This window comes from Hemibagrus wyckioides, linkage group LG11, assembly GCF_019097595.1.
Source record: "Hemibagrus wyckioides isolate EC202008001 linkage group LG11, SWU_Hwy_1.0, whole genome shotgun sequence".
Lineage (NCBI taxonomy): Eukaryota > Metazoa > Chordata > Actinopteri > Siluriformes > Bagridae > Hemibagrus > Hemibagrus wyckioides.
Genome location: NC_080720.1, coordinates 14,874,160 through 14,886,789, shown reverse-complemented (window position 1 = coordinate 14,886,789; position 12,630 = coordinate 14,874,160). Strand labels below are relative to the sequence as shown.

At 37.7% G+C, this 12,630-nt stretch overlaps 1 protein-coding gene across 3 annotated transcripts in view; it reads right to left on the bottom strand.

The window, feature by feature from the left end:
- Nucleotides 1-2,438: 2,438 nt before the first annotated feature.
- Nucleotides 2,439-12,630, bottom strand: part of rad18 (RAD18 E3 ubiquitin protein ligase) — a 53,251-nt gene continuing 43,059 nt past the window's right edge. For 2 of the 3 annotated variants that reach the window (XM_058403078.1, XM_058403076.1), the window contains one exon: nucleotides 2,439-2,665. Coding sequence is in view for 1 of the 3 variants with exons in the window: in XM_058403076.1 (XP_058259059.1) it covers nucleotides 2,638-2,665 (28 nt within the window). In the remaining 2 variants the exon portion in view is untranslated. Of the gene's footprint in view, nucleotides 12,548-12,630 lie in introns of all 3 variants that reach the window. The other variant, XM_058403079.1, reaches the window with a different exon arrangement.

Below are 12,630 nucleotides of genomic sequence, written 5' to 3'. Positions count from 1 at the left end.
ATGAAAGGGATTTAAAATAAAGCCACTTTTACAGTCCCCCATTTTCACTGTCTCAAAAAAAATGGGACCGATCAGGCATAACATTATGAGCACTTAGAGTTGAAGTGAATAACACTGATTATCTCCTCATCATGGCACCTGTTAGTGGGTGGGATATATTAGGCAGCAAGTGAAAAGTTTGTTCTCAAAGTTGATGTGTTAGAAGCAGGAAAAATGGGCAAGAGTAAGGATTTGAGCGAGTTTCATGAAGGGCCAAATTGTGATGGCTAGACCACTGGATCAGAGCATCTCCAAAACTGCAGCTCTTGTGGGGTGTTCCCGGTCTGCAGTGGTCAGTATCTATCAAAAGTGGTCCAAGGAAGAAACAGTGGTGAACCTGTGACAGGGTCATGGGCGGCCAAGACTCATTAATGCATGTGGGGAGCGAAGGCTGGCCGATCCAACAGACGAGCTACTGTTGCTGAAATTGCTCAAGAAGTTAATGCTGTTTCTGATAGAAAGGTGTCAGAAAACACAGTGCATTGCAGTTTGCCTCTATGGGTCAGGGCTGTTTTGGCAGCGAAACAACACAATACAATATTAAACAGGTGGTCATAATGTTATGCCTGGTTGGTGCATAATAAAAATACATTTTTAAAATTTGGATGCAAAGCCAAAGATGTCAATGACTGCATACCATAGACTTAACAAATATTAAGTTGCTTCCTTTCAGATGATTTATCAGGTATTTACCACAGACAATATAATTTAATTTCTTTCCATTCCATTTCTGTCTTTAAAAGCTCTTGGGTTGCATTCGTGGTATGTTTTTGGTCATTATTCATGTGTACTGTGAAGCGTCATAACATCTAAGAAGTTAGAAGTCACATTATTGATAAATGCCAGTGACCCAGTTCCTCCACCAGATTTAACAGACACTTTGGATCATTAGCTCTTCCTTTTCTTCTCCAGACTCTTCTCCTCCCATCATTCTGGTACAAGTTAATCTTTTTCTTTTCTTTTTTTTTTTTGCATTTTCTGGCAACTTATGTAATCCATCAAAACTTAAATAAGATGACATTTAAATCTTTTAGTAGGCAAAAGGCTATACATGTTAGACTAATTTAAACTAGAAAATCAACCAAAAAATGCAGGGCAGTGCATGCCCACATTAAATAAACTACAACTGAAACAAGAGATTTAATGCTTGCGAGTGTGTACGTTGGGTAAGTGGTCAGAAAATAAACCTCAGCAACACTGCTGATCCTGATTCAAGTTCACAAGGCAACATGCACTACTGCTGTGCTGGGAATAAGGTCTGGTCAGTGTTGTTTGTTATGGTGATCCTTTTCTAATGAATGGTGTAGAGGGGATATCAAACATGCTTTAGTCAGTAGATGATTACCAACAAAGTGCACCTGCTTTATGTGGATAATGAAGAAGATATTAAAGCTTTAATAAACTACCAAATCAAGAGCTTGAAAACTTTTGCAGTCAAAGAGAACTTACCAAAAATATTAATGTTAAAGTAAGTAGCTAACTAGCTTTCTCTTCCTCATTTCCATTCATATTTCAAGCGTGGCCATCTGGCTTTAATAAGACACAGGTCAAAAGGTACCTCAGAGCCTACAGTGAACACTGTACCATGATCCCCAAAACAAACAAGTCAAGTTCTACCTTAAACTCCTTACCTTTGCTTGTTGTTTTTAGATGTTTACCTAAATGCATGTGCCAAGCCATGTATTGCCTTTAACCTTTTGCAGATGTGAAATGCAAGCAAAAATATGATTTTCAAACATCCTGGCTCATGACTGAAGGAACAGATAGCAAAAGAAACCAAAAACATTCACTGAGAATCCCCATATCTTTCTTTTTATCAAACATCTGAATCTTCAGCTAGGTCAAGACAACTTTTCTTTTTGTTCTTTACAAAGAAGTACGCAGTTAATCTTGTTTATCCTATAGGGTACTGTTAATCCTTTTTGCCCATAAGAGGAAAGTGGGAACATAAGTGAGTCAAGTTGGAAAAGACAATGGTCTTATAACTAAGCAAACAGTAAGAAGAGGCCCGGGGCTTTTGTATGTGAAGATGGAATTGGAAAAGTGCCAAATATTATGAGCATCCAGGCTGGGTGAATTATGCCTCTATCAGATGTTTTAAATTCAGAGTGTTATAGTGTGTATAGGCTTGATTCAGATAGCTGGCTATGATGTACACATTAGTTATCTAATTATTTATCTAGTGCATTTAGACAAGCTAATATGATCATGCCATTTTTGATTGTTTTTATGACAAAGTGTGGATCCTGTTTTCATTTTTGCCCAAATACAAACAAATTAATACATTGTTTAAATAAACAGTGCATCAGCATCAACAGCAGTAATTAGTAAGTCATCATATGTAAGTATTTAATAATAATCATAATCACGAGGAATAATTCAATGGGACACAGACATTTAAAAAAAAAATAGATTTTATTGTTCAAAATCTATGTTCAATTCCCATAAAGAAAATAGAGAATCGTGTGTGAAGGTATAAAAGGTCTATTCAGTGTTAATTTTAAATTAAGTCCAGGTATCATGCTGGTTCTGTCTAGCCTTGAGTGCATGTTCCCCTCGCAATAAAGGATTCATCTCTCAGGAGCCTGCGGCTCTGCGTTAGCCTCTTGGACCACTTTCTGGGACTCTGTGGATAGAAAATCAGAGTGTTGACCTGTCTGGCCCAGCAGTAATACCCAGCTGTACTGAGCAGAAGGAGACATAATCGAAGAGAAATGAGTGTTTAAAAAAGGAAAGAAACATCAAACTTTTAGACTTGAAAAGCCAGAAGTAAACTGCATATTGAAATAAGTTAGCGGTTCCCTTGAGTGGTTTCATTTTACTGCTATGATCAATCGGGATGATTTTCTCTGTGAAAGCACATCATTCAGCTCTCTAGACAGTGTAAGTGGCAGTACCAGACCAGAGGGTCAGATTTTTCTGTATCTCTATTTAAAGTTCAATTCAAAAGCGGCACAGTGGAGCTGTCGGTATCGCTGCTGCCTCACAGCTCCAAGGCCCCGGTTCCAACCTGACCTTAGATAACTGTCTGTGAATGAACTTTCTCCATGTTTCCTGAGACCTCAGTGGCTATGCTAAATTGTCCCAATGTGTGTGAATGTGTGGGTACGGTGCCATGTGAAGGACTGGCCCATCTCTAGTCTCTAGGGTATGGTTCTGGGATAGGAGCTGAAACCCCAGTGACCCTGACTAGGATGAAGTTCATGAAAAATAATGAATGAACTTCAGGTCTAATTCTGTTTGCTGATATACATTTTAGTATATGTATATAATATGGATGCATATGTGTATGCTATTAGTTACATCGCTACAGTATGGAAGACCTAAAAGGGCATGTGTTATATTTTTCTTGTTTTCATGACATTTTTCTCATGATCTCGACATAACAAAAAACACAATGCAATTGTATTGTGAGAAAATCTTGCACTTTGTGAATGTTTCTGGTGTAAATCATGGGGTATGAGAAGAAGGCACAAGTGTTGGTCTCATATGTGGACGTTATGTCAATCATCGACAGATACAGAGCTATGGTGGGCAGTGATAGATCAAGTGGTTAAGGCTCTGGGTTGTTGATCAGATGGTCAGTTCAAGCCCCAGCACCTCTAAGCTGCCACTGTTGGGCCTCTGAGCAAGGACCTTAACCCTCCTTGCTCCAAGGGCACTGCATCACAGCTGACCCTGTGCTCTGACCCTAACCTCCAACCTTGGGATATGCGATGAAAGAATTTCACTGTGCAGTAATGTATATGTGACAAAGACGACATCATCTTCAGTTTGAGAGAGTCCCTAATCAAAGTAAAAGCAAATGAGATCATCCATGATGCTGTGTTACTGTGCTTTCACTGGCTCAAGACGGGAAAACAAGAAATATATAAATACATTATAAATGCGCATACACAGGATTAAACAAGACTACACAACTCTCAACTAATTAAAGAATGAAAAAAATCAGGCAAAAACTGCATCAGTACAGACGATAATACAGTGAAGCATACAAGATATTCAAATTTGTTTTCAGAATTAATAAGAGGATTACTGTGAGTGTTAAGTAATGTGTTCTGACATGGTATTATATACAGGGTCTTGCTTTCCTCTAGCAGTTCTGCTAGAGCCTGTTCATCATTTTTCACCCTTCATCTTTCTCTCAGCTCAAGTGCTTCTCAGAGTGCTCACCGAAATCACATGGCTCTCTTAAGAAAACTTTTCACAATTAATTACCACTACAACTAAGTGGCTTCAAGGTCAATAATCCACCTTCATCATTTCCTGCAAGACAAGTCAAAGAGGTGTGATTAGAAAGGAAGTGGGATAGGAAGCATGCAGGAGGCAGTGAAGTGAAGAAAACCTGCAGGAAGGTAATTTCGGGAAAGTTCAGCACACAGCACTTGGGGGAGAGCGCAGCCTGTGAGGAGGTAGACGGCACCCATGTATGAATTGAAGCAGAATTAACCACCGCAATCCAGCATCAGCTTTACTAATGGGTTCTGGGGAGTCTAGCAACACTTGATAACTCTTGGTTTTAGATTAGATGTAAGGACTTGCCAGAGCTGCTACAGCCTCAGCACTCAAGTGTTTGAAGTGAGGCTCCTGTCTCTAATAATCTGGGTAGATCAAGGCCAGATGTGAGTTATGTCTACTTCTGGTCTTGTTTCTGAGGTTTGATTGTGTCTGGCATATGTTAAAACCTAATTTCATCACCTTATGCATTTCAGCTCAGATGTTAAATACACTGGTGTAACCTTGAGCAATGACTTTCCTTCACGTCTGTTTTTAAAATACACTTCACGTTCAATCAGCAGAAAGAGAGAGAGAGACGCACAAGGACAAAAAACTCTAGAGATTCACCTTCAAATGCACTCAACAAGAATTGGAGCATACATTTAAGGAGAATTCACAGATGCAATCTGTGATTTTTGGATTTCTTACTTGTACAAATAACCAGCAAAATGTGTAGAAGTGATTATGTTTGTGTGTTATTTGGCTGAGAAAACCCATTTGGAAAATGTTTTATGATCCATGGCACTTGTGTGTATTTGGTTGTGCTTCTTTTCAGTTGTTTTACAGACACTTGCTAAATCCCATTCAATCCATACATTTCAGTCTGAAATTAGCAGGTGCCCAGTGCAGCCAGATGATTCTCTGGTGCGCAAAAAAAAAAAAACTAAACTTAAAGAAATAATAATAACCTAATGACAAGAAAGCAGTAAAAGCAGAATGAACACTGCCAGCAATTTTCCATTATGGACAACAGGAGAATCTGGGCACAGAATCTGTAATCTGCTCCTCGAAATGTCTGTAAACTTGACCTGTATAACGCTTGTAATTGTCTGCATGGACTGTTTACATAGCAAATCAAGTAATGTATTTTTTCATCCATTAAAAAGTAAATCAGGAAAGCAAAAAAGCACTTGACTTTTCACATAAATTGTTGTGAGCCCAAATTTTCTAGTTTTAACTTGGTCATTCATGCAGCAGAATGGACTGTCACATAGTTTAAAGTTTTAACACCAAACTGTAGACGCTCATAACCTTATTATAAAGCAAACAAATAAAACAGCAAATGCACTTGTGATTATTTTTTTTTTTTTTATAAATTACTGGGAATCAGCTGCACATGTGAAGTGACTGGTAAAGGAGCTCAGCATGTCTGAATGACAGACATTGTACACTGTACAGTTATATAATATGTAATATAACTGTTTAAAAAAAGCTTTTCAATGTCTTTCAAATGACACTGGGACCTCGCACCACTGAAACCTCCAGTTCTTGAGAAACAGGTCAAGAAATTGTGCATTTTATCCAACTCTTTACAGCTGAAATGACGCCTCAGACACTGCAGAGCTCAGAGTGCTCATTCTCTATCAGCTGATTATTCAGATTTTGGGGAGAACATATACATCTGCTTGTTTACTGTTAAGATATAGTAAACTTGAAGATTTTGTTTCAAATATTAAATTTCATTTTATACAAACACACAGTCTGTGACACAATGTGTTTATATAATGAGAGAGGAAAGTGTAAAGATGTGTTTAATTGAATTAATACTTCATTTTTTCCTCTAGAAAGCGTATTTCCACATTCAGTTCTGACTCATTATATCTTTACATAAATGTAGTAGCTTCAGAGAAATAGAGAACAAGATTATACGCATTTAAAAATGAATGTAATGAAACCACAAATGTTTGATATACATTTAAAATGTTCCTGCTAACACAAGAATGATGAAGTAACCTGGGATGCTCTGGGATGGAAATAATGTAAAGCCTGACAGTTTTAGATCCTTCTACCTAGATTCTGCACTGCATAAACAAATAAAGCACTGCCGTAATCTGAACACATGGAAAAAGGGGATGCTGGTCACACAGCAAGACAGTCGCCTTGCTAGCTGCACGTGGCCAACAAGCTGCATGGTAAAGGCCAATAAAACCCACTGTGTGAAGGTGACATCTCCTCTGCTTGACATACACTCAGACTGATGACACTTTTATTACGACAGCTTTACTGTAGGAAAGCGAAAGGACCACACATGGATGTTTTCATTATATAGGAACGGCTAAAGCTCCTCAAAGCCGCTCCTCAGGGTGAAGCATGCAGCCCGACTATTAATCAAAGTCAACAAGCAGCCACGGAGGACAACGTGACCGTTTGGAATACCATAAAAATAATACCTCACTCTGTCTGCAGAATTATCTGTGGAGAATTTTCAACAAATTAGCCAAGTCAAATATTTTTCAGATCCGTTCCTAACTAGTGGAACTAATCAATTTGAGACATCTGAAATGGGCAGTGAGAGATCGCGTGCCAAGGACTTTTCTCCACGGCTGCGCTGGCAGAGTTAAAATTCTAAAGAGACATGCATAAATGGAGCAAGTCCTTGGATTGTGTATTCCAGGCCATTTCTCAGACTAGAAATAAACAGAATGGTGCGTAATGTAATTCTTGTAAACCACAGAATTGAATGAATAGTCTACTGAGAAAATTGTATTTAGGAAATGCACAGAAATTATTGTGCGCTTTCTATTACCTTTGCAGACATTTAAAGGACACACTAAATATATCATTTAAGAACAAAATCCGCAGTGATTATATAAACTAAACCAATTTAATACATTAATACTTCAAACACAGTGGCTAGATAACATTAGCTTCAGTTTAACACATACTGGTTTATGATGTTATGGCCAGCTGCCATCATATCCACCTTTTGTGTAATGTGATATCTATCCATAGCAGTGATGGATCAGGATAATTGCTATCAGACCAAAAATGGAAGATCCCCAGCTGTAATTATGCCCAATATTGATGTGGATCTGTTGTTACCATAAAAAAAATCTGGTAGGCAGAATGGAGAAGTAGAAGAAAACAACAAGAACAACAACGACAAAACAAAAACAAAAAAGCAATTTACTGGAATTTTTTTTACTAGTGTGTGCTGATGGAAAAGAAGGATAATTATTATTATTATTATTTTTTACTATTATTTGTATTTGTATTTATTATTTATATCCACATGTTTTTATTTATATCCTCATATGTATTATTATGATGTTTAATTTTGCACCAAGCAGCAGTAAGAAAACACAGACAAAGTTTGGGGTAAGTCGGGGGGTACTTCTTCTGCCATGTGAATTTCAAACAGTGCTGGTTTTAGCTGTGTCCCATATCAACATAGCAAGGGGTCAGCTGAACCCTTTATGTTTACATATCTTCCCCATCAAATACGTAGGTCCATGGATTGTGTACAAACACACACAGTCATAATTAAATCTGAATTTCTGTTTGTGGAAATTATGAGTTTAGGCGATTGTGATTCTGGCTGAGGTCAAATCCAAGAAATGATGAAGCCACACACACACACACACACACACACTATTCCCTCCTCCATCACCTCTCCCAGCTCTCACCAGACTGACAGCGCTTCAATTAACAGCTGTGTCAGAGGGTTGATGACACAAGCTGAAAGTTGCAGATAAGGTTTCTCGTTGAAGAAAAACTCGCATAGGTGAAATCTTACCCAGAATGTGGCACAAGGGGTTCGCTTCACACTCCCAGAGCAAAGGAAAAACAAATAACACAGCTGGGGTTCAGTGACAGCAATGGTTAAATTACCCTTTAGACTAATCTGAGATGGAGCAGGGAATGATTCACAAACACAAAGATGAAGTCACTGTGAAGACAAATCCATTATCAAAACACACCACCACACTAAAGCCATTTTAATTCAGTGGAAGTCATTAAATCTAGCGTTTTACACTTAAATCCATAACTGAACTCCTGAGATCTTTACAGAGGCGTCTTTCTCCTCGCACTCCCAACTACGCATCATTAACAAGTGCAAGGTTCTACCTTCTTTTTTTAAATGATGAATCTTCCTCTCATCACTCATCATTCTATTATAAGCAAATGGACCATCGGTGGCTCTCGAATTTGACCCGAGGTCACATGATGACATCTTTCTGAGAAAACTAAGTCAATCATGCAGTTAACAACGTCGTTTGTGGTCAAGCTTCAGAAAAGAGGTGAATAATAATATAGATAAATGATGGGTATTTCTAACAGTGATGACTAAAACCACCAGTTAATGTTTAGAGGTCCTAAATGTTAATAGCATTTACATAATTTACTAGGGCCATATTCAGAGTACAGACTGAAGTCAGTTCAAAAGTTATGATGTATATTTTTTTTAGCTTGGTGTTCTGGGAGGCCCATTCAGATGATTAAAGTTACATGAGTCTAACTCACACCTGTCATATTTGATTGGACTATAGGCCACTTGCTTTACATCACAAAGGCTGATAAAGCATATCAAATTTACTAAGTAAAATATGCTGTATATTGAAATACTATACAGCACAAAAAGGGTGAACAAATGTTCCACAAATATGAGGAATATTGCCAAAAGATGTCAACTAATCACATTAAGTTAGGCAATTACACTAAATATACAGCAAATTTAATAGAAATACACAGCAACTGTTAACACATCAGGGTAAAGAGATACTTGACCAAAGGCAACAGGTGACTCAGCAGGTAGGGCTTTGGGTTCAAGCCCCAGCACCACCAAGCTGCCACTATTGTAACCCTTTCTGCTCCGGGGGTGCTGTATCAGAGCTGACCCTGTGCTCTCACCTTAACTGAGATATATGAATTTCACTGCCCTGTAATAATGTATATGTGACAACTAAAGCATGTTATCCAAGTTGCAAAACTGCAAGAAGTCTAATTGAATATGCTGCTGATTACACTGTAATCATACACCGATCAGGCATAACATTATGAACACAGAGGTGAAGTGAATAACACTGATTATCTCCTCATCATGGCACCTGTTAGTGGGTGGGATATATTAGGCAGCAAATGAACATTCTGTCTTCAAAGTTGATGTGTTAGAAGCAGGAAAAATGGGCAAGCGTAAGGATTTGAGCGAGTTTGTCAAGGGCCAAATTGTGATGGCTAGACGACTGGATCAGAGCATCTTCAAAACTGCAGCTCTTGTGGGGTGTTCCCGGTCTGCAGTGGTCAGTATCTATGAAAAGTGGTCCAAGGAAGAAACAGTGGTGAACCGGCGACAGGGTCATGGACAGCCAAGACTCATTGAAGAACGTGGGGAGCAAAGGCTAGTCCGTGTGGTCTGATCCAACAGATGAGCTACTGTTGTTCAAATTACTGAAGAAGTTAATGCTAGTCTGATAGAAAGGTGTCAGAATACACAGTGCTTGATGGGTCAGGGCTGTTTTGGCAGCAAAAGAAGGACCAACACAATATTAGGCAGGTGGTCATAATGTTATGCCTGGTCAGTGCAAACTGTCCACGCAACCCAGGCTTTATACATATTTCATAATTTCGCAGACTTGTGATTGCTGTGGCTTTTTTTTTTTTTTTTTTTAATTTGTGATGCAACTTGGAGTTGTTCATGCTTTTTTTTTTTGCAGAAAACTACTTGAATTAGAGATACTGAATTAGAATTAGAGATATTGTAAGCACAGGACACTTCTTTTAAACTCCTACCAGTGCAGACACATATGGAATTACTTTCTGTGATAGTTGTACTCATGTTTGATGCATGTGATTGGAAGAGAGCTTTGGCTGAATGTGACACACAATGTCTCTTGGCCCAAATCTGTGGAAAATCTGCTCTGTGTTTGAAAAACTGCAAGCTCCCCTGAATATCACAGAATTTGCTTGATTTTGCGTTAATCTCTGTACTCATAAAAATCCTGGTGAAACTGATTAGCTATTAACTAATACATTAGGTGAAATGAACCATTAGTAACCCTCTCTGATATGCTAGACTATTACAACTAGTTTTCTAAGTAAACAAGCTAGCTAAGACGAGAGCAAGCTGAAATATGCCTGATAGTCATTATCACAAGTGTCATACTTCATGAAATCGTATCTCCAACCTTCACTGTTTAACTTGGCATCACAATTGTAAATTCATCAGCATCCACATTAGCCTGTTCATAAAAAAAAAAAAAAAAATACAAATTATTAATGTTATGCCAACATAACAACAGCCAATGTTATTCTTCTTGCTTTCTTTTGTATGATTTCTGCCAAAAATCACTCCTGCTTGTTAAAATCCGTATAAATTTAAGGGTGGACACACTCTCTTGCAAAATCCAAAAGGAATTGAGATGCTGCTCGAGACCTGGAGTGCAGGTTCAGATGTGTAGTCCGACTGTGCTCTATTTGGAGCAGAGTATCACAAACAGCTTGCCTAATTTAATAACTCTAGAGAAGGGAAATTTAATAATCTAAAAAAAACTGTGATGGATATGTAGAGGCGAGCAGGAATTCCAGCAGAACAGGACATTACCATGAAGAACAGTACACTCGTGTAGGACAGAATAGAGTAGGATCCCTAAAACCTACATTTAATAACTGTTAAAGCTAACATTTGTCCTGTCGTGTATATTTTGATAGATCAGCTCTAAAGATGTACTGCAAAGAAATTTGGGGCAAAGCAAAGAAAATGAAAAGAAATGTTTGTATCACTCCAAATGCATTATTATTATGTCAGCAATCTATTGTTTCTTTTTGCTCTGTAAACTAGAGGCTTAAAGATTTTATTTTTTTTTCCTTCGTCACATTCTAGTCCATTCTTAATCATTTCCTGCCTGCAGTCTGTTCTCCTTCATCTCTCTCTAGAATCAAAATCAAATCTGCTCATGCTGATCATGTATCTGGGCTACATATAATATGATATAAATCTCATAATTCTATATTCTCTGTAAATCTCTAAAAAGAAAAAGCTCCTTAACTTTTTTACCTGGAATATCAAGGAGGAGTTCACAACCTCGAGGTCAGCACAAAGTTCTGCTGCTTTACTTTTTAAATACGCTGTAACCCTAAGAGTAATTTAGTAGATTTCCATAAAAACAATAAAATACTGTATCTTTTACATATACAGCAGGTCTCGTTTTTCTGTCTGCTTCAGCCGTTATACAGTGTTACAGTGTAGAGGCATTGCATTCTGGGATTGATTTTCGTCATGCAGTTCTAGAAGTTTCTAGGTCCAGCAAATTCATTGAATTTCTCTGGCTGACCTATAACGCTGATTAACGTTCACACACGGGTTATTCTTTGTGTGAAAAGATCACTGATATATCACAATGAGCCGGCTTGTCACTAGCCAAACGACAAGCTTTCATGGAAGACATCCATGTTTTCTGCACTTTTGTAGCTAGGAGGTCGAAAATGAATTAATTTAAAAGTTTCGATTTCCCACTTCTAAAGCGAATGCACCAAAATCTAGCCCGGAGCATTATATAAAACTCCTGCTTGCAGAAATGCAGTTGTACTTAGTCCAACAAGGATATTAGCCAGACATGAATAGTATATTAAACATATGATGTGAGAACACTATAGCTAATGGCCAAAGCATTCGAAAACAATTCTTACTTCTTGTAGTAAGCATAAATACAAGTGTTAGATGAGGAGAATTACTATAGCTATACAAAATCATACACTTCATGCAACAAGTCATATACGCATTTGTCTCCTATAGTCTTTAGTAAAGCTCAAATTATGTTAGTTATGACTTGCTGAGACTTCAGTTTCAAGTTTCACGTTTATTGTCTATATACAATGAAATTCTGGTGCTTCAGCTGTGCACGCCGACCCAGACAATATTATAAGTAGGGTTTTTTTTGTATGTAGTACAAAAAGCAGCTAAAGTAAGCAAGGGAATTAATAGTAAACTGTATACAGTGTGTTCAGTCATACAGTGAAACAATGGGAGATAATACAAATAGAGTATTCCAAATTATTCATGTATTCGAATAAGAGAAAATAATAATATTCTTTGAACAATGTAACACTGTATGCAGTCTAAAGGTGTCACAGTGGGAAGTCTTGCACATATACAGTACAAGGACAGTCAGAGTCTGATTTTAGTAGGATCCATCAGTCAGAGTCCAGTGTAGATGTGAGGGATAAATGAGTTGGATAACTTGCTTGGATTTCTGCATAATTCATTTATTACGATTTATCCACCTGGCTATTGCTATCAAAATAATTAGAAAATAATGTGATTAAAAATAAATTCATCAAAATTCATATTCATAAAAAATAAATGTAGATTAGAAG